The 22370-nt window shown below is 38.0% G+C and overlaps 2 protein-coding genes across 9 annotated transcripts; both read left to right on the top strand.

Moving 5' to 3' along the window:
• The first annotated feature begins 311 nt into the window (after positions 1–311).
• Positions 312–8020, top strand: LOC113675334 (solute carrier family 15 member 4). 5 transcript variants are annotated; one of them, XM_027191896.2, is made up of 6 exons: positions 312–403; positions 545–608; positions 2166–2474; positions 3838–4520; positions 5038–5425; positions 7164–8020. In XM_027191896.2, the coding sequence occupies exons 3-6, from the start codon at positions 2198–2200 to the stop codon at positions 7484–7486; spliced, it is 1671 nt and encodes a 556-aa protein (XP_027047697.2). In that variant the 5' UTR covers positions 312–403; positions 545–608; positions 2166–2197; the 3' UTR covers positions 7487–8020. The 5 variants fall into 5 exon arrangements, with proteins under 5 accessions (XP_027047697.2, XP_027047721.2, XP_089056749.1 ...); XM_027191920.2 differs by lacking the exon at positions 545–608; XM_089200623.1 differs by lacking the exon at positions 545–608 and having other exon boundaries at positions 338–463.
• Positions 8021–13638: 5618 nt separating this feature from the next.
• LOC113675360 (solute carrier family 15 member 4-like) lies at positions 13639–20927 on the top strand. Of its 4 annotated transcripts, none has more exons than XM_089200603.1 (5): positions 13639–13768; positions 15420–15728; positions 16362–17047; positions 17558–17945; positions 19428–20927. In XM_089200603.1, the coding sequence occupies exons 2-5, from the start codon at positions 15452–15454 to the stop codon at positions 19706–19708; spliced, it is 1632 nt and encodes a 543-aa protein (XP_089056729.1). In that variant the 5' UTR covers positions 13639–13768; positions 15420–15451; the 3' UTR covers positions 19709–20927. The 4 variants fall into 4 exon arrangements, with proteins under 4 accessions (XP_089056729.1, XP_089056728.1, XP_089056731.1 ...); XM_089200602.1 differs by having other exon boundaries at positions 13652–13768; positions 15384–15728; XM_089200605.1 differs by having other exon boundaries at positions 13654–13768; positions 15384–15500.
• The last annotated feature ends 1443 nt before the right edge of the window (positions 20928–22370 follow it).

Here is a 22370-nt window from a genome sequence, read left to right as displayed (position 1 = left end):
CTCGCGCTTGCCTCGCCCTCACAGGCTATTTCAGCCACGTCAATAAAAAGTTAACAACATCACACTAGCTAATTCTTAGAAGAATCAAACGAACTTGAAAAAGTCAATTTGAAGATATATAGCTTGTCTCGTCTCGCACAGCCATATCAGCGTTTTTAAACTCATTTTGAATAGTATCTAACTAAACTTTTGACTAATTTTCCCATGTCAAATGGCAATCAGACGCTTATCAACATTTAGCAGTTTATTAATCGCTAGCGTAACAAAATGAGTTTGTTTGCGTGACTATTAATCAGGCCAGGTCACTAGGCTGTGTCCCTTGTGATTCTCACATGACAAAGAAGTCTGTCAAGGTTGCTATTCTTGGAGCCGATCTTTGAGCCAGGAAAAGAGTAAGAAAGAGGTATTCCCCCTCATTTAATATTATAGAACTGCAGAACACGTCGTTTGCTGCCAAAGACTGGTAGACAGTCAACATTTGATTGTTTTTATGCTCTCGTATATTTCAGTAATAGTAATTAATATTTTTTCCTTCGCTGATCAGAAGTAAGGAACTGCATGATCTTCTAGACTCAACCATGCACCCTCCAAGCCAGTCATCAAAGGCGGTATGTAGGGCTGTTCGGCTCGCTTTAGCTTATTTGTATATCCTTTCCTCGTGACCAGCGAAATGTAGGACCTTCAGTTTCAAGAGTAGTTTGTTTTGATGTAGACGCGCGTGTCATTTCGTTTAGGCGACGGTCACAATAGCTGACGAGAAAATAGAGGATTGTAAATTTTTCTTTGTTCTAATTTTGTTTATTAAGTTGCTGAATTGTTTAAGGGATCGAAGGGACGGGAGCTTTGAATGACCCGCAGGTAGAAAAAATGATATTTGCTTTTGCCTCCTGGTAGAGAAAGTCAGCTACTACTGTACAGTGTGTAATACCCACTTGTAAGAGGAAGTGAAAGCTTTATTTGCACATATTGGACGCAATGAAATTAACATTTTACTCTTTAATTAAGATCAAGAAAATTAACTACACTCCTTTCTATTATTCAGTTTATTTATACGTTCATGTACGTGTGGGAATTTCTCTTGTCTCAAAATAACTGCAGAACAAATTATTTAATGGATTTTTTTTACCTGAACGCCCTTCCTTCCCTAGAAAAATTGATTGCCCTACTTGGACAAGATGAAGAGAAATAGCAACACTACTTTCAGGCATTACACTCATTTAATGTCTGTGTGATTGTTTTGTTTTTCAAATCACTACACAACATTATTTAATGTATATTTTGACCCACACATTCTTCTTTTCACCCATTAACTCCCAAGATCTGGTTGCTAATCCTCCCTTCAAACTGCTACACATTTCCCTCTAAATAAGCTACAAGAATTTGGTGTAAGATCCAGTTAACAACTTCTACCTGATAAGTTTCAGTATTCTCATACATGTTCAAATGGTGGATAATGTTTGGATATTATAAGGAGAGGTTACATGTTAATCCCTTTTGGGAGTTAAAGGGTAAAAATTCCTAAATCTGCATACAGCTGCCTATTCATGCTGAAAAATAATCTTTCTCAGGTCTTTGTTCCTCTATCACATTCTATGCTTAGTTTCTGTCTCAGTCTACTCTTAATATACAAACATGTAAGACTGCTATGTATAGGAGCAACTTTTGAATCTTTAAATTTGAAATGTCTGCCATATGCAAAGACAGCTGAGCTTTTAGCTGCAAAGCACTGTGAACTCTAGAAAGTATAACTATATTGTAACTCATTAAGCCGAGAAAAAGTGATATCTATACCCCAGTAATATGGCACTACAAGCAGGGTGCAGGGTGATAATAATGGCTAACTAGATGTGCAACCTTAGGAGGAATGGAATACATTGAAACACAGTTAACATTGTCAAAATGGATTGTAGCTATAAAATTTGGCTGGATCTACAAAGTAAACCTTTACACCCTAACATCAGTATCTATGTTCTCTATACCCTTCTTGATACATTTCTTTTGGTACTGACAAGGAGAATTTGGGTAATAATCAAAGGTTTATGGTTGAAAATCATTTTCTTTTTTTTTTGTGATCTTGATGAATGATTTAGCAATATTACTATTAAGAGAAATTACATTCTGGTTTACAGGGTTAAGGTGCTTAAAGTCTGCTGTTTATATTGCAGAAATGGTGCCATTGCTGATCTGACTCTTCAACATGTCACTAGAAGCAAGTGCTGAAGATGTGAATTCTCCACTTATCTCAGGTGACAACAGAAGCCCTTCAGCTCCCACAGAGTACAGGGCTAATGCTCTAGTTAGTAATTGTCGACTGGGGCGTCGTCAAAAGATCCTCGTCACCAGCTGCATTCTTCTCACAGAGTTATGTGAACGTTTGACCTTCTATGGATTGACGGCTAACTTGCTGTTATTTGCTAGCAATGAATTAAATCTTAAATCACCCTGGCCATCCACTATTAGTTATTTGTTTCAAGGTTAGTAGGAATTCTTATGCATATCTGAATATAGTGTCAAAATAAAATTAATTGCTGGTAAAAGTGTATGTTCATAAATGAAAGAATGGTTTGGTTGATGTGTGATATGTACTCCATGAACTGGTAATAGTATAAACTGTAATCAATCTCTAGTACCATTGGTTACTTTGTGATTATACCTGGGCTTAGTTTTAGGAGTCCACCTGCATTGATAAGTTAGCAGTACTCACCACTCAGTATGGCAGAGGTGGTGAGCGGTTTAAAGTGTTGGGAGCTACTTGTCTAAGCTACATGTGCACCTAAATTTTCCAAAACAATTTTTAATCACTGGCCAGAGCTCTTCAAATGAAAAAATTCCCACCCCCCTTCCTCCCCATGTTTCACTGCCTATGTATAGGCTGGTCAACCATTTTTTATTGGAAGAGTTACCAAGTGAGAACTTACATGTATGCTACTTGTAATGTGAATATGCTGTCACTGATTGCTGATTCAATCCATGTGAAACTTCAACACCCACCCCCCCCCCCCCCATTTGAACTTCTTAAGATTGGTGTGTCCAAGCTCAAAACTGTGTTCAAATGCCCCTCCTAATTTTTTTGTTAAAGGCAAAATCAGCAACCATGATTTTCTAGACATTGACCAAGATTTAAAACCTTCACTTTTCCAGCTCAAATTACCCACCCCAGCCAGGCAGGGTTCAAATTCCCCGCCTCTGAACACACATGCAGATGACAGTCAAAAACCGGTGGGTTGCCTGAGGGGGGGGATGTTGAAACTTTGAATTGATTGGCTGATTACAAAGATTATAGGAAGAATGACAAATATCATTTGGAGATATTTGATTATATACCATCACCTCAAAAGCTTAAATTGTATAATACATTCAGCGGACAGTGGTAAGATCTTTGGAGTGAGTGCTGAGCCATAATTATTTCCTACAAAAATATTTAGTTTTGCCTGAAATTTGATGGACATGTTTTGTAATGGCTATCTTTATTAAACATTATTTTGGCATGCAAATGCTATTTAAATCATAATTTGTATAACAAGGTAACTAGTTAAAATTCCATTCTGACCACTTTATCAAAGTTATTTTGTGATCAGATGTTCTCCATGTGTATCATGTCATAAATGTTATTGAGGAACTCTCATGAGTGTTATGAGTGTTTTGTGACAATTTATTATTTAATTTACAGCAACCAAACCTAATTTAATAAAATCAAAAGCAAGTTTCTGGGAATGGTTAGTTTCCATGAATAAACCATGAACAGAAGAAACATTTTTTTTTATTGTATTGAGGAGAAAATTCTTCTTCTTTATGACATGGATATAATTTTAGTCTTGATGTTTTCCCACTCTCTAGGAACATGTTACCTTGTACCTTTGTTAGGCGGATGGTTGGCAGACACCTACTTGGGTAGATTCAACACCATTTATGGAAGTTCGTTATTGTATGTTGTGGGAACTTTACTTTTAGCTGTTGTTTCCTTGAAAAATGAAACACTCAAAGAACTGGGCAAAAATGCTGCTCATGATAGAACAGCAAGATTGGTGTATTTTGTGTTGGCTCTGGTAATGATAGCATTTGGGACAGGGGGAATCAAAGCTAATGTGTCACCTTTTGGGGCAGATCAGGTTCAACAGGATGGTCCCAGAGCTATCCAGGCTTTCTTTAACTGGTTTTACTGGTTTATCAATATTGGATCATTGATAGCTTTTACTGTTGTTGTGTGGATTCAGCAGTATAAATTTTTCTACGGCTATGCTATCACTGCAGGGACCATGTTCCTTGCGGTTCTCGCATTTCTTGCGGGTCGCAACAAGTACTTAACAAAGCCACCTGGAGGTAGCCAGCTGACTGAAATTACAAAAATATTGTGTGAGGCAAGGCGAAATCGCAAACAGAACACTGGTGGTTGGCTTGATGGAGCAAAGAGCACTTTTGGAGGAAAATTTACACGTGCTCAGGTTGAAGATGTCAAGTCACTCCTGAGAGTCATTGCAGTGTTCTTTCTCTTTATTCTTTACTGGACAATTTATTTTCAGGTTAGTTTTGGTGTAAGGTTTCTTTTAATTCCAAGTAGGTTGGATGTGGCAAGGATTTATTGCGTCTCCCAGGTACACACCAAAAACATCATTGAAGAATTCTTAGCCATTCAGTACCTGCTTTCTTGTCCTGTCCCTGCCCTTCCTTATATCGAATTGCTTTATGAAGCTCTCCTAACCTTTTAACTACCAAAAGCGATCAACATGTGCTTGACGAAGACTAGCAGTAAAGTGGTCAAAAGGTCCCTAATCAATACACAATTGATTAGCTTGTATCTTACATTGTCTTACAAACAATTGAAAATTGATTTAATATATACTTAACCACAAAGAACATCAACATTTTCTATAGCAGTTTAACAGTAGAATGACTCTCTCAATTGGACAGTTGCAATCATTGTATAGACAAATTTTGACGATGCTAGTAATATTGCCTTATCCACACTTATCTTTATTTTACTCAAACTTTTTAGTTTCAATTTAAATACACACATATATATTTTGTTGCCTTTCCCAGATGCAGACCACGTTCCTTATCCAAGCTACCTTCATGAAACTGGAATTTCCGCACTTTACTGTACCAGCAGCTTCTTTGTCCATTTTTGATACTGTTGCAGTTCTTGCATTTATTCCTCTTGTGGATAACATTTTGTATCCTTTTGTGCGTTACCTTGGCTTTAACTTCACTCCTCTGCGACGTATTGGCGTGGGTATGTTGCTGGCAGCAGCTTCTGTAGCAGTAGCAGGAGTGATTGAAATCGAACGAAGAAAGAAATGGGTGCATGATGGCCCTTGTCCACAAAACGTTTTGGGCGATAAACACAATGCTTCATGTTTAAGTGTATTTTGGCAAGTCCCCCAGTTTGCATTGATTGGTGCCAGTGAAGTTTTTACAAGTATTGCAGGTATGCAGAAGTCACACAGGGAAGCAAACAGTCTTTCAAAAGTTTTTAAAGAATTTCTTTTAATCAAAGTTGTACTAAACCCCTCAATTCCTAAGATGTGATAAGAAATATTTCTCTCCCTGACCAGTGAGAGATCTTCCTTTAAATTAATTTGGAGCATGTTGCTGGCATTTTATCTAAATTGGGACTGAATGTAATTATTATGTCCCTGTTAAACCATGGTAGTAACCTATTGGGATCCTACATTTTCAAGCTTTTCACCCAATACATTGAAACTCTACCCTTAAAGGTGATTTAAGTCAGAAGACCATTTTGCTATTTTACAGATCGTGAAGTACATAATAAACATTAGGAAACATTAGGAAACATTAAACAACAGGAGGTAGCTCTGAAAAGTTAAAATCCAGTTTTGATGGCCCAGTTCATCTCTCAAAATTGATGATGTCTGCAAACACATATCTGAGCATGCTTTAATTCACAGTAACCCACCAATCAAATCAAAGCTTTAACATCCCTCCCTACCCCACAAGCATATGATGGTCGTCCATATCAAGGGGAGGGGGTGAAATTTGAACCTTGTTGTCTGGCTAGGGTGAGAAATCTAAACCACAAGTTTCAATTCTTTCTAGCAGAAAAAAAGTGTCATACATTTGTATCTTTGAAGAGGTAGGAGGTAAATAGGTCAGTTTCCTAAGAGAATGACTTAGAAGAAAAGGTCTACAATGTCTAGGTTTTAATCCTCGGATAATTTTTAAGAAAAAAGTTCCCAGACATTCCCAACAAATTGGGTGTGGCATTTGAACACAATTTTTGCCAGGTGAGTGAGAATTTGAGGAAACCAATCTTTAAAAGCTTAATTCTGGGGTGGGGGAGGAGGGTGTTGAAGCTTCAAATCGATCAATGCATAACACCCAAGCCAACTCACAACCATCACCTCACAAACTGGCATAAACCTTTTTCTTCATAAAGTATTATAATATTAATGATAAGTGTGGTTGACTGCAATTGTACTTGTTGATTGCTTGTAAGAAGAGTGTGGTAAATGATCTTTAAATCAGCCCACATTCAACACAGTCTGAGTTAATTGCTTTTTCCCTACTGCACTTTAACCCTTTTATTCCTCCCCTCTAGCTGCTTAACATTTCCTTGTTAAAGAATTCTAAGAATTTGGTGTTAGATCTAAATAACAACTTTTACTAGTCATTAATAAGTTTGAGTTTGCTCATTTCCTGTTAGCTGCAAAATGTTTAGATATCTCAAGGAGAAGTTGAATGTTAATCATTTCTGGGAGTTAACCCTTTAACTACCACAAGTGACCAAGACAGACTTTCTCCTTACAAAATCAATACAATATCAACCAAATAAGTAATGAGAATAAAGGAAAATATCAATTTGGAGATAATTAGTTGATTCAATACTAAATTCTCTTAACTAACGTTATAAGAATCATATGGTTGACAGTAAGGAGAATTACAAATTTGATATCGGAGTTAAAGGGTTCATTAAAAGGGTTAAGCAATAAGGTTTGGATCATTATTAATAAGGGAGGGATCCCCTAATCCAGGGTTTGGCTTATTATATTTTAGTTAACTGAATCTCCCAAAGTAACATTTTAATCCTTGGATAAGTACCTCCCCCCTTTGAAAAAAACTTCTCTCTGATATAAGTTTAGATAATTTGAGCTGAACCTCTCATTGGATTTTTGTTGTGACTATTTCTTGTCAATTTTTCTGTACAGGACTTGAGTTTGCATATTCACAGGCTCCCAGGTGTCTTCAAGGGGTTGTGATGGGGGCTTTCCTTGTTACAAGTGGTCTTGGAAACTATGTTGCCAACCTTCTTGTCGTCATTGTCAAGGAAGCTAGCAATGGTGATTGGTATCCAGTGGACAACCCAAACAAAGGACACTTTGAGCACTTCTTCTTTCTGTTGGCTGGGCTAATGATGCTAAATTTCCTGGTGTTCTTGTACGTTGCCTCCTCCTACAAATACAGAACTTCCTCCTTGAGGAATTTTGGAAGAGAGCCGGACATAGTACAACAAGACAATCCTCAAGTTTGAAGTCAATGAGAGCTGTATCAGTCAAGGCCTTCCACAATTGAAATGATTCTTTTTTTTTCTTTGTTCTGGCTTTTGTTTTATGTCTTGTTTTGTTTTCTGGCAGCCAATCCACACCCTTTTTTGACATGAATCCTCTTAGCACAGAGGTACAAGTGCAGAGCTATTGGGAGGTGGGGGAAGAGGGCTTTTTGAAAGAAATCAAAAAACAATTTTGTTTCATTGCCTTGATTTTTGATTTATTAACAACTTTTTTCATGAGTTGAGAAATAAACCAGAAAATGTCTATACCAATTAATCATTACTGTTATAACTTTCCAATATTAGGTGATTTTACTCGTCTGTATTAATGTTAGAAAAATCTTCCCTATTTAGTCGAGAGAACATTCTTCCCAAAAAACGGGCTCCAAGCCCTCTGATTTTTTATGTCACATGAAGGAAAAATATGATTTTATGTTTTACAGTCTGAAAGGTCTCTTTTGGAACAGTCATGGACTGCAATGTTAGTTGCAATTGAATAAATGTTTCTGAACAATATTTTTGTTGTGTTTTAAGTGATAAATGAACCAGTTGTGTACTTTGATTAACTTTTGGTTTTGTTTTGTGACCACGAGGAAGCAAAGCAATCTTTCGACTGAAATAGGTGTACCCACTAAATAAATTCAGTAACTTCGCTTTAAGCAGCTTTTTTTCATTCGTCGAAATCGTAATTAGGTGAAGGGAACAGAAATCTTAAAGCAGAGACCAAAGTAAAGCAGAATGCTTTTTAATTCAGTACAGTATTTCGGCTTTTCAAGCAGCCTTCTTCGAGAACAGATCGATAGAATTCGCATTGGAAGGGCAAGGGAGTTGCGTTTTGCAGGGATGTTTTTGTAATATACCCAAAATATAAGTGAGTGTAATGTGATATACAATGTGTATAATCAAAGACGAAGTAAAGCACCAAAATTATTAAAAGGAGGGGAAAAACAAATATTGGCTACCATCGAAACATTTCAAGGAGTACTCCTTTTTTTTTCATTGCGTCTTCATACAAGTACAAAGTGTCGTCTCTGCTAAGTGACGAGAGTGAGAAGGAACAGGCCTAGGCTGAGCATGAACTAACTTTTAGTACTCAATCCACGCGAAGCTGATTGCTTTATGTCTGCATGCCTCAGCTAAACTAAGGGGCAGAGGAGTTAAATTTGTCTGTATAGTAGCGCTGAAAGTCTTTATAAAATACTGTAAGTGGATTTTTGTCACTCGGTGAAGATTTCAAGAGACGCACCTATTTGATAGCCAATAAACAAGACCGATTGTGCGATAAATTTACTGGAAATACAGTCAAAAGGGAATTTACCCATATGATTTATTTTTATTGTGTTGCTTTTGGAAAGTTATATATCAGTATGTCATGATTTCGGCCCATTACGATTTTGTCTCCATGTCTACGAGTTCGCCCTATTAAATACAAAAAGTTCCCCCCCGCCGTAACCAATTCGCCTGCGAATTTTTTAATTTGTTTCCATGATGTCTGTTTACAGATCTTTACCAAGACGATCAAATTGTCAGAACACTTTTTCAAACTCCACATTTGAGCGTGGTTTGTGAGTAAAACTGGCCTTGTTTATACATTAAAATGGTAATTTCATGGTAGAAGCACTGACGCGCACGTTAAAATAAAGTTTTCTTCTTTATATCTGTCAAAGCCATATGTATCAGCAATGATGGGCGTGGGTAGTAGTAGCTTGAGAAGTTTTTCCCTTTTCTCGTGAAGGCTAGAGCTCTGAGTAAAGTAACATAAGCCTTCCTGCTATAATCATAACCATCACAATTTCCTCAAATGTGTTTGGTGCATTAGCTGCTTTATTTTTCACTAATCATTCTGCACAGTTGTAATCGGACAGTGTAATCGCACAGTTGACTGCCGACACAAGCGAAGCAAATTTCAACGACAACTATGAGTTTCGCAAACGAAGACACACTAAGAAGCGAGGATATATTTTACGGAAAAGACTTGAATCGTTTTATTAGCGTAGTCGAGGTATCCAAGTACTTATCGTAAACTGAAATATGAAATTATAAGGAAGAAGCTAAGCTAAATTCTAAGATAAGGACCAACATTCCAATCATTCCGATATAAAAGCAAGATCCCAAAAGACTAGCTAAAACTCTAGAACAAACTCACAAAAAGACTATCTTAAAAGGATAAAGGAGAACCGCTTGAAAACGAATTCAAACAAAACTTTCCGAGTGGAAAAAACTAGCAGGTTACTAACAGAGCATGAACAACGTAAGCCACGTGTTACAAGGTTGCAAAGAAACTGGTGTAAAAACTGGGCGAAACTACCGACAAACTAGATGTTTAGACAAGCACAAAGAAAAGGAACATAAGCACTTACATAACAGTCCCGCTTGTAAGAGTTTGACCAAAACGAACTTCAAGATAAGGTGGGCAAACGGGGGCTTTTCGATAAACACGTCTTATCGTTAGCCCAAGGCAAGACAACTAACTAGATTGCGGTTCTGGGCGGAACTTAAAGATCACGTCCCTAATGGACAAATATGGGCGGCCGTCACCACCAAAAATTCAAGGATGTCAAATAGATCAGCAAATACAAAGATGGTGTAAGGATCAGCTGCAGGATGGCATAGCTAATAAAGGAATGGCATGGCCAAATTATAGACAGTCTAGTTTTCCTTCGTGAAGCAGATCACCCTAAACATGAATAGTTTAGCCAAATGAGAAACGGTCTAGTAGCCCATGTTGAGTTGGAACATGAGATTATGAAATGGACTAGCTTAATCACGAATAGCTTGGCACTCATTTGCAATACAGTACTCAAACGGTGTAGCGTTGCGTTAAACGGCTCAGGGTAACGTCTAGTAGCACAGCTTACGCACAAACGGTGTAGCGTTGCGTCAAATGGCTCAGCGTGATTTAGAATGGTACAGCGTACACACATATGATGTAGCGCCGCGGGAAATGGCTCAGCGTAATGTCGAATGGTACAGCATACATAAAAACAGTGTAGCGTTGTGTGAAATGGCTCAGCGTGATGTCGAATGGTACAGTGTACATACAGTGTAGCGTTGCGTGAAGTGGCTTAGCATAATGCCGAATGGCACAGCGTACACACAAATAGTGTAGCGTTGCGTGAAATGGCTCAGCGTAATGTAGAATGGTACAGCGTAGACACAAATAGTGTAGCGTTAGGTCGAATAGCTTTGCAAAACATCAGACGCTCTATCTGAACATTAAATTGCTTAGTATTACTTGAAATATTTCGATGTTGTGGCGAATTGTCGTGGCGTGACGTGAAGGCCATGCCATTCCTTTATTAGCTATGCTATCCTGCAGCTGATCCTTAAGCCATCTTTGTATTTGCTGATCTATACGACATCCTTGTATTTTTGGTGGTGATGGCCGCCAAGGCATCTCGCCGAAACCACCAAAAATACAAACCGCAAATGGAACAGCGATCTGCTGGGGGCATGACGTCATCCAATGTGAAGACTGACACGAAACCATTACATGGCGTAGTCGCTGTGTGGAATAGTCTTCACTTCGCTTTGCCGTAAAACAGAGCCAATTCGATAAGTTTCTCCTCTTTTTTTACTGCTGATATTGCACTTATTCGTTGTCGTTCATGAAAGCGTCAATTAAAATAGCAACGAGACTGAATTCTACCACAGTTTGCACGCGTTGGTGGGTCTGACGTGCATTAAATGTCAGTTGTCGAGCTCTCCTTTCTTTCTCCGACTCACGCTTACTTTTCAATGAGAGTCCAACTTCAACGGCTCTTTGAACATTGGAGGAGTACGTGAGAAGTTGAATATTGTGTGTGCCCTGAACGCCATGGTAAGAAAACTGATATCCTTGATCTGTTTTGACATTTTTCGATCAAAGTGATATCGGAATGCTTTAATTGGTGTGCCGGACGATAAGTGTAAGCTAAGAGAAGACAAGATTTTACGCTGCTAGTAAACGGCTTAATATCTTACAGTATGAGCACCGACGCAGATAGTGGCGTCAAATCGTACAATCTATCGACTGTATTAGTCACATATTACGCCTTTATCTAACTACCGGTAATATGTGTTTTATTTTGCAAATTATTAGCATATTTCCGTTTCGCAAATTACAGTAAACCGAATATATTAATACTTGACGACCCATGAAACGTGGGTTTACACTTAAATTGACGTGAAGTTGTTTTGCAAGAAAAGAGTGAATTTATGAGAGTAAGTAATAGGTATTCCCCCTCATTTAATATTACAGAACTGCAAAATACGTTGTCCGCTGCCAAAGACTAGTAGACGGTCAACCTTTGGTTGTTTTTGCGCTCTCGTGTATTTCAGTAATATTAATTGGTGTTGTTTTCCTTCGCTGATCAGAAGCAAGGAGATGCATGATCTTCCAGACTCAACCACCCTCCAAGCCAGTCATTAAGGGCGGCATTTAGGGCTGTTTGGCTCGCTCTAGCTTACATGTACATCCTTTCCTCGTGACCAGCGAAATGTAGGACCTTCAGTTTCGAGAGTGGTTTGTTTTGATGTAGACGCGCGCGTCATTTCGTTTAGGCGACGGTTATAATAGCTGACGAGAAAAAAGAGGATTGTGAATTTTTCTTTTTATTTATTGTTGTGTTTGAGATGCTGAATTGTTTAAGGGATCGAAGGGACGGGAACTTTGAATGACCTGCAAGCAGACAAAACAACAGCCACTACTGTACAGTGCGTAATACCTATTTGTGAGAGGAAGTGCAAGCTTTATTTGCGCATATTGGACGCAATGAAATTAACATTTTACTCTTTAATCAAGATCAAGAAAAGTAGCAACGCTCCTTTCTACTATTTAGTATATTTATGCGTCCGTGTGAGGCCTAGCCACATTATGAAGATTCCAGGGCCCGGTAATAATTTTGAGTAATAAGATGTCCAAAAAAGTAATATTTTATCGAAGACTTTGTGTCAAAACGTAGGACTCTCTGAATTTTAATCAAACACAACGCCGTGCAATTTTCTAGCCGTATAGTCAAGTAATCAACGATCTAAGCATGATGAATTCTATTTCGTGGGTTTCGTAAGCACGTTTTTCGCCTCTAGAAGAAAATCAAGAGATATTTTGAATAAAGCTTCCTTCTCGAGACATTCCTTGGTCAGTTTCGTTCTGCTTCTTACTTATAAATTCCATGTGCGCAGAGACCTCATACTGACAAATTTGCATCTTCACTTTGAAATTCGATTCGCATATTTGTCTCCGCACCTGCGAAAATTTTATCGATTTATATCTTTTTATCTACCCCCAAGTAGACAAAAGAACAGCCACTACTGTACAGTGCGTAATACCCACTTTTAAGAGGAAGTGCAAGCTTTATTTGCGCATATCGGACGCAATGAAATTAACACTTTGCTCTTAAATTAAGATCAAGAAAAGTAGCTACGCTCCTTTCCACTATTTAGTATATTTATGCGTCCGTGTAGGTGTAGGAATTTTTCTTTTCACGAAATTACTGCATAACAAGTTATTTAATGGCTTTTTTTCCTGAACGCCCTTCCTTCCCTGGAAAATTTGATTGCCCTCATTAGGCAAGATGAAGAAAAATAACAACATTGCTTCCAGGCATCACACTTAGTTTATGTCTGTGTGACTTTTTTGTTTACTACATAACATAACTGAACCCCACTTTATGCCTTCACAAGAAATGATCTAATACGAAAAATTAGCGTCCGCGCGGCCGACTTTCGATATTTTCAGGTCGGAATTTTCGTTTCTGTAGCGATGCGAATTGAGGCTGTAAAATGAAAAACGATCTTTCGGACCTCAAGCGAGGCCCAGCCACATTTTGAAGATTCCAGGGCCCGGTAAATATCTTGTTTGAGTAATAAGATGTCCAAAAAGTAATGTTTAATCGAAGACTTTATGTCAAAAGGACTCTCAGAATTTTAATCAAACACAACGCCGTGCAATTTTCTAGTCGTATAGTCAAGTAATCAACGATCCAAACATGATGAATTCTATTTCGTGGGTTTCGTAAGCACGTTTTTTGCCTCTAATAGAAAATCAAGAACTGTTTTGAATAACGCTTCCTTCTCGAGACATTCCTTGGTCAGTTTCGTTCTGCTTCTTAATCATAAATTCCATGTGAGCAGAGACCTCTTCCTCATACTGACAAATTTGCATCTTCACTTTGAAATCCGATTTGTCTGCGCACCTGCGAAAGTTTTATCGATTTTTATCTTGTCATCTACCCACAAGTAGACAAAACAACAGCCACTACTATACAGCGCGTAAACCCACTGGTAAGAGGAAGTAAAAGCTCTATTTGCGCATATTGAACGCAATGAAATTAACACTTTGCTCTTAAATTAAGATCAAGAAAAGTAGCTACGCTCCTTTCTACTATTTGGTATATTAATGCGTCCGTGTAGGTGTGGGAATTTTTCTTTTCTCAAAATTACTGCATAACAAGTTACTTAATAGATTTTTTTTCCTGAACGCCCTTCCTTGCCCGGAAAATTTGATTGCCCCCATTAGGCAAGATGAAGAAAAATAGCAACATTGCTTCCAGGCGTCACACTTATTTCATGTCTGTATGATTGTTTTGTCTTCCAAGTCACAACATAACATTAAGTAACCCCATTTAATGCCTAAGCAAGAAATGATCTAATATGAAAAATCGGCGTCCGTGCGGCCGACTTTCAATATTTTCAAGTCGGATTTTCTGTTTCTGTAGTGATGCAAATTGAGGCTGTAAAATGAAAACCGATCTTTCGGACCTCAAGCGAGGCCTAGCCACATTATGAAGAAAGATTCACTTTGAAATCCGATCCGCATATTTGTCTGCGCACCTGTGAAAAAAAATTTACCCATTTCTGTCTTTTACCTTAATTTTAGAGTAAAAACTTAATATGCATCTATCACTTTTTTCGTTGAAAATAAGTTATTTAAATGGTCTTCTTTCACTGGAGCTTGTCTTTGGGAAAAGATGATTTATAAAAATTTACTGCGCATTGTGTTTGCTTTTCCGGTCTCTCCAAAACTTTAACTTTTGGATAGGCAAGCGTTACACGTAAGTGCCAATGGGTTAATGAATATTTTGATCCACACACTCTTCTTTTCACCCATTAACTCCAAAGATCTAATTGTTAATCCTCCCTTGCAGCTGCTACACATTTCCCTCTTAATAAGTTACAAGAATTTGGTGTTAGATCCAGATATCAACTTCTACTTGATAAGTTTCAGTATTCTCGTACATGTTTGGTGGATAATGTTTTGATATTATGGAAAGAAATTACATGTTAATTGCTTTTAGGAGTTAGAGGGCGAAGACCCCTCAATTTGCATAAAGCGGCCTATTCAAGCTAAAAAAAGAAAATAATCATTCCCAGGTCTTTGTTCCTCTATCACATTCTATGCATAGTTTCTGTCTCTACCCTATGCACCTACATGTAAGACTGCTATATATAGGAGAAACTTTTTCATCTTTAAATTTAAAATGTCTGCCATATGCAAGGACCGCTGAGCTTTTAGCTGCAAAGCACTGCAAACTCTAGAAAGTATAGCTACATTGTAACTCATTCAGCCTCGAAAAAGTGATATCTATACCCCGGTTATATGGCACTACGAGCACGGTGTGGAGTGATAATAATGGTTGACTAGATGTGCAACCTTAGGAGGAATGGAATACATTGAAACACAGTTAAGATTATCAAAATGGATCGTGGCTATAAAATTTGGATGGATCTTCATAGTAAACCTATACATCCTAATATCAGTATCTATATTCGCTATTAACCCTTCTCTACGCATTTCCTTTGGTACTAACAATTTGGGTAACAATCAAAGCTTTTAAACTTGAAAATAATTTTCTTTGTCTTTATGATCTTAAACGAGAAATTACGTTCTGGTTTACAGGGTTATGGAACTTAAAGTCTACTGTGTATATTTCAGAAATATTGTCATCGCTTATCTGATTCTTCAGTATGTCGCTGGAAGCAAGTGCTGAAGATGTGAATTCTCCACTTATCCCAGGTGATAACAGAAGCCCTTCAGCTTCCACTGAGTACAGGGCTAACTCACTGGTTAATAATCGTCAGCTGGGACGTCGCCAAAAGTTCTTCGTCACCAGCTGCATTCTTGTCACAGAGCTATGTGAATGTTTGACCTTTTATGGATTGACAGCTAACTTGCTGTTATTTGCTAGCGATGAATTAGATCTTAATTCACCCTGGCCCTCCACTATTAATTATTTGTTTCATGGTTAGTAGTCTTCACATGTACATCTGAATAAACTGTCCAAATAAAATTAACTGCCGGTAAAAGCATAAGTTCACAAGTGAAAGAATGTTATAGTAAATATAAGATATGTTGTGTAGTGGTAATAATATAAACTGCAATCAATCTCTAGTACGTATGATTACTTTGCTCCAGGGCAAAATTGTGTTCAAATGCCCCTCCTAAGTTCTTTGCAAAAGGCAAAATCAGTGACCATGACTTTCTAGACATTGACCAAGCTTTAAAACCTTGACCTCGTAGACCTTTTCTTCTGAGCCATTCCCTCACAAAAGTGAAATATTAACCTTTAAAATCTCCATGTTTTAACATATAACACTTTTATTCCTCTGGAAAGACTTAGCTTTACTGCCTTAAATTCCCCACCACAGCTAGGTAGGGTTCAAATTCCCCACCTCCGGGCATTCATGTAGGTGACAGTCAAATGTCGGTGGGTTGCTTGGGGGAAGGAATGTTGAAACTTTGAATTGATTGGCCGATTTCAAAGATGATGGGGAGAATGAAAAAAATCTCAACATTTTTTCCATTGTATTGAGGAGATGATTCTTCCTCTTTATAACATGGATGTAATTTCAGTCTTGATGTTTTGCCACTCTCTAGGAACATGTTACCTTGTGCCTTTGTTAGGAGGATGGTTGGCTGATACCTACATGGGTAGATTCAACACCATTTACGGAAGTTTGCTCTTGTATGTTGTGGGAACTTTACTTTTGGCTGTTGTTTCCTTGAAAAATGACATGCTCAAAGAACTACTGGGCAAAAATGCAGCTCATGATAAAGCAGCAAGATTAGTGTATTTTGTGTTGGCTCTGGTAATGATAGCATTTGGGACAGGGGGAATCAAAGCCAATGTGTCACCTTTTGGGGCAGATCAGATTCAACAGGATGGTCCTAGAGCTGTCCAGGCTTTCTTTAACTGGTTTTACTGGTGTATCAATGTTGGATCGTTGATAGCTTTTACTGTTGTTGTATGGGTTCAACAGAATAATTTTTTCTACGGCTATGCCATCACTGCTGGGACCATGTTCCTTACAGTTCTCGCATTTCTTATGGGTCGTAACAAGTACTTAACAAAGCCACCTGGAGGTAGCCAGCTGACCGAAATTACAAAAATATTGTGCGAGGCGAGGCGAAATCGCAAACAGAACACTGGTGGTTGGCTTGATGGAGCAAAGAGCGCGTTTGGAGGAAAATTTACACATGCTAAGGTTGAAGATGTCAAGTCATTTCTGAGAGTCATCGCAGTGTTCTTTCTCTTTATTCTTTACTGGACAATTTCTTCTCAGGTAAGTTTTGGTGTTAGGTTTCTTTTAATTCCATGTGGGTTGGGTGTGGCAGGGGTCTATTACCGCTCCCAGTTACACCCCAAAAACCTCACCGAGGAATCTCTAGCCAGTACCTGCTCTCTTGTTCTGTCCCTTCCCTTCCCTATATCAACTTGCTTTAAGAAGCTCTCTTAAGCTTTTAACTGCCAAAAGTGACCAACATGTTCTTGACAAAGACTAGCAGTTCAGTGGTCAAAACTTCCCTATCAGTACACGATTGATTAGCTTGTATCTTACGTTGTGAGACAAACAATTAAGCATCCGTTTATTATATACTTAACCAAAAAGAACAACATAATTTTCTATAGCATTTTAAGGATTGAATGACACTCTCCATTAGACAGTTGCAATCATTGTTTAGACAAATTTTGAAAACACTATTAATATTGTTTTGTTAAACTTCATCATTGTTTTGCTTGAACTTTTTAATTTCAACCTAAATACACACATATATTTTATCGCCTTTCCCAGATGCAGACTACGTTCCTTATCCAGGGTACCTTCATGAATCTGAAATCGTCAAACTTTACTGTACCGGCAGCTTCCTTGTCCATATTTTGTACTGTTGCAGTTCTTGCATTTATTCCTCTTGTGGATAACATTTTGTATCCTTTTGTGCGCTACCTTGGCTTTAACTTCACTCCTCTGCGACGTATTGGTGTGGGTATGTTGCTGGCAGCAGCTTCCGTGGCAGTAGCAGGAGTGATTGAAATACAACGAAGGAATGAATGGCTTCATGGTGGCATTTGTCGGCAAAAAGTTTTGGATGATTACCGCAGTGCTTCATGTTTAAGTATATTTTGGCAAGTCCCCCAGTTTGTATTGATTGGTGTCAGTGAAGTTTTTACAAGTGTCACAGGTATGCAGAAGCCACACAGGGAAGCAAACAGTCTTTAAAAAGTTTTAAAAGAATTTCTTTTATCCAAGGTTGTACTAAACTCCTCAATTCCTATGATGTGATAAGAAATATTTCTCACCTTGACCAATAAGAGATCTTCCTTTAATTAATTTGGAGCATATTGCTGGCATTTTATTCAAATCATGACTAAATGTAATTATTATGTTCCTGTTAAATCTTGGTTGTAATCTATTGTGATCCTAAATTTTCAAACTTTTCACCCAATACATTGAAACTTTACCCTCAAAAATTGATTCAAACCAGGAGAACATTTTGCTAATTTATAAATTGCCAGCAGGAAGCAAGCGTTATACATTTGTATCTTTAAATATCGAGGTGTTCTAGGAGGTAAATAGGTCAGTTTGCTAAGAGAATGGCTCAGAAGAAAAGGTCTACAAGGTCTGCGTTTTAAAGCTTGGCTAATTTGTATAAAAAAGTGCCAAAAATTCCAAAAAAATTGGGTGTGTGGCATTTGAACACTTTTTTTTGCAAGGTGGGTGCGAATTTGAGCAAACCAATCTAGGAGTGGGGGGGGGGGGGGGGGGAGGGGGGTGGGAGGAGGGTGTCGACGATTCAAACTGATCGATGCCTAAAACCCAAGCCAATTCACAATCATCAGCTTACAAACTGGAGTAAACCCTTTTCTTCATAAAGTATTATAGTATTAATGATAAGTGTGGTTGACTGCAGTTGTACTTGTTGATTGCTTGTAAGAAGAGTATGTTAAATGATCCTTAAATCAGCCCACATTCAACACAGTCTGAGTTAATTGCTTTTTCCCTAATGCACTTTAACCCTTTTATTCCTAAGATCTGAATTTTAATTCTCCCCTCTAGCTGCTTAACATTTCCTTGTTAAAGAATTCTAAGAATTTGGTGTTAGATCTAAATAACAACTTTTACTAGTCATTAATAAGTTTGAGTTTGCTCATTTCCTGTTAGCTGCAAAATGTTTGGATATCTCAAGGAGAAGTTGAATGTTAATCATTTCTGGGAGTTAACCCTTTAACTACCACAAGTGACCAAGAAAGAATTTCTCCTTACAAAATCAATACAATATCAACCAAATAAGTAATGAGAATAAAGGAAAATATCAATTTGGAGATAATTAGTTGATTCAATACTAAATTCTCTTAACTAACGTTATAAGAATCATATGGTTGACAGTAAGGAGAATTACAAATTTGATATTGGAGTTAAAGGGTTCATTAAAAGGGTTAAGCAATAAGGTTTGGATCATTATTAATAAGGGAGGGATCCCCTAATCCAGGGTTTGGCTTATTACATTTTAGTTAACTGAATCTCCCAAAGAAACAATTTAATTCTTGGATAAGTACCTCCCCCCTTTGAAATAAGTTTCTCTCCGATATAAATTTAGATAATTTAAGCTGAACCTCTCATTGGATTTGTGTTGTGACTGTTTCTTGTCAATTTTTCTGTACAGGACTTGAGTTTGCATATTCACAAGCTCCCAGTCGTCTTCAAGGAGTTTTGATGGGGGTTTTCCTTGTTACAAGTGGTCTTGGAAATTATGTTGCAAACCTTCTTGTCGTCATCGTCAAGGTAGCTAGCAATGGTGATTGGTATCCAGTGGACGACCCAAACCATGGTCACTTTGAGTACTTCTTCTTTCTGTTGGCTGGGCTGATGATGCTAAATTTCCTGGTGTTCCTGTACGTTGCCTCCTCCTACAAATACAAAACTTCCTCTGGGAGGAATTTTTGAAGAGACCAGAACACAGTACAACAAGCTAAAGACAATCCACAAGTTTGAAGTTAATGAGAGCTGTGTCAGTCAAGGCCTTCCACAATTGAAATGATTCTTTTTTTTTTCTTTGTTCTGGCTTTTGTTTTATGTCTTGTTTTGTTTTCTGGCAGCCAATCCACACCCTTTTTTGACATGAATCCTCTTAGCGAAGAGGCACAAGTGCAGAGCTATTAGGAGGTGGGGGAAGAGGGCTTTTTGCGAGAAAGCAAAAAAAATGTTTGTTTCATCGCCTCGATTTTTGATTTATTAACAACTTTTTTATGAGTTGAAAAATATACCAGAAAATGTCTCTACCAATTAATCATTACTGTTATAACTTTCCAGTATTAAGGGATTTTACTCATTTGTACTAACGTTAGAGAAATCTTTCCTATTTAGTCGAGAGGATATTCTTCCAAAAAAAACGGGCTACAAGCCCTCTGATTTTTTATGTCACATGAAGGAAAAAATATGATTTTATGTTTTACAATCTGAAAGGTCTCTTTTAGAGCAGTCATGGACTGCAATGTAAGTTGCAATTGAATAGATTGTTCTGAACAATATTTTTGTTGTGTTTTAAGTGATAAATGAACTAGTTGTGTATTTTGATAAAATTTTGTTTTTGTTTTGTAACCACGTGGAAGCAAAGCGGACACTCTGAAGACCTTCGGAGCAAAAAAAAAAAAAAAAAAGACCCACCAAAAAAATTCAGTAACTTCGCTTTAAGCAGCTTTCATTAATGATTTAATTCGTCGATCGATTCGATGCTTCAACATCCCCTCGGGTAGTGCCCCCGTTACTCCACCCAACTTGGGCGTTTGAACTTTTGAGAAATGACTTCTTTAAATTCCAGCTCCAAGGTCAAAAGATGGCGTCCAAATGCCCCACTAAATTTTTTTCGTTAAAGGCAATATTACCGACCGCGACCAAGACCAAGCTTTAAATCCTAGATCTTGTAGTCCTTTTCATCTGAGCCGCTCGCTCGCGAAAGCGAACTGTTAACTTAAGTATAAACACCTCGATAATTTCAGATATAACTGTTGTCTTCCGCAGAAAACACAATTTCGATTTACTTTCCGCACCCCAGCCAGGCAAGGGTCAAATTCTCCACCCCCCACGGACTATGGTCAAATGCCCATGGGTTTCTCGGGGAAAGGGGACGGGGTGTTGATGAAAAAGCTTCGAATGGATCGGCACATTGCTATGTTATGATAACTGTAATAAAATATAAAGTTATTTCGCAATCTTCAAGTATTTTTGGCATTTTTTATCACTTTTCTGTGATAAATGTTCAACAAAATTAAGATCATTCTTTTACATGTGAATAGCCCATTGGCTCCTCTACAAGCGAATTCCAACAACCTTAGGGTGCCATGTTCCTCGCCTGATTTCAGGTTCTAGGCAACGAAAGCAACTCGATTACCGGTTCGGAGCTGAACCACGGCGCGTGAATTGAGCAAGCACAGAGTACCAGTGCCACATTGGATATGAGAGAAGTTTTTTGTTTTTTCTTTAATCGTGATATCTGCCCCAATCCCTTGCGTTCGCTAACTCTCTTTCTTCGCTCGCGCTTTTAAAGATGTCTTGAGGGGTAGTTGAAGGTGAATGTATGTCAAGTGCACCTCTTTAGCTCCTCAAGCACATTCCTTATTCCCAGGTTCTCTCGTCTTCCCCTCCTCCGGAGCATAAGAGAGACCCTGGGAACGAGGTAGGTTTCTTTCCATCCCCGGTCTTCTTTCTTGCAGTGGAACATTTGCTACGTTCATTCTTTGCTCCACTCACCATTTCTCTGCACTTTTCCTTCACCTCCATGATACTTCTTTTGGTAACCTTGAGCGCATTGACTTTCTCAGTTATTAACTCCCATGTACTCGAATTTAGTTGTTAGTTTGAATGCTGTCTCCCCTCTAGCTGCTAAAATTCTAGCTGTAAATCAGTTACCAGAATTAGTTCAAAACAGCAACTTCTACCTAATTACTAATTTGATTATTACCTGTTTACTGGATAATTTATGGATTTTATAGGAAGAAGTTCCATGTAAATCACATCTGGGGGCTAAAGGGTTGCTTCTGTACGTTAAGCGTTTAAATTGCGTTACTCGCCTAATAAGATGGCTTGACCTTTTCAGTCGCGTGAATTCGAAAGAAGAAGTGGGAGGTCAATGATGACTTTAGCACATGCTTTACGCTCTCTTTTCCTTATCCTTACGACTGCAAATGGTAAGTTTGTAAAGTTTAAATAGGAGATGAACTTCACGTTATGTTTATGTTATCTGAACTAAATGTCAGAATGGATTCCGCTGTTGGTGTTGCAATGTCAAATTTACCCGAGAAGATCAGGTAAAGAAGAGAAATTAAGACACAATGAATTGGCCGGACAGACTACACTCGCGATAATTGAGAAAGTAACCTGCGGCTAAATATAACACAGCCCTTTTGCCGACTAATAGAACTCTGTTCGAAAAACTGAATCTTGATTAAAAAGGTTCCGAGCAGGTTTGTTCAGTTGTATTGATCTATTTTTTTTTTACATTCATTGTATGCTTAAGGAAAAGCACGTTGAGACGTATCCTGAAAGAGTTGGAATTCATGTAATCGTCTCCTGAAGAAATGTAGATTGATTTCGTTTACGGCTGGCGAGC

This window comes from Pocillopora damicornis, chromosome 3, assembly GCF_964200805.1.
Source record: "Pocillopora damicornis chromosome 3, jaPocDami1.2, whole genome shotgun sequence".
Lineage (NCBI taxonomy): Eukaryota > Metazoa > Cnidaria > Anthozoa > Scleractinia > Pocilloporidae > Pocillopora > Pocillopora damicornis.
Note: the sequence above shows the minus strand (reverse complement) of the source record. Positions and strands in the feature narration are given on the sequence as shown.

Coding starts and splice junctions, on each gene's coding strand:
- LOC113675334 (XM_027191920.2), top strand. CDS start 2,198: ATGTCACTAGAAGCAAGTGCTGAAGATGTGAATTCTCCACTTATCTCA. Junction 2,475..3,837: donor TATTAGTTATTTGTTTCAAG/GTTAGTAGGAAT, acceptor CCCACTCTCTAG/GAACATGTTACCTTGTACCT. Junction 5,426..7,163: donor AGTTTTTACAAGTATTGCAG/GTATGCAGAAGT, acceptor TTTTCTGTACAG/GACTTGAGTTTGCATATTCA.
- LOC113675360 (XM_089200603.1), top strand. CDS start 15,452: ATGTCGCTGGAAGCAAGTGCTGAAGATGTGAATTCTCCACTTATCCCA. Junction 15,729..16,361: donor TATTAATTATTTGTTTCATG/GTTAGTAGTCTT, acceptor GCCACTCTCTAG/GAACATGTTACCTTGTGCCT. Junction 17,946..19,427: donor AGTTTTTACAAGTGTCACAG/GTATGCAGAAGC, acceptor TTTTCTGTACAG/GACTTGAGTTTGCATATTCA.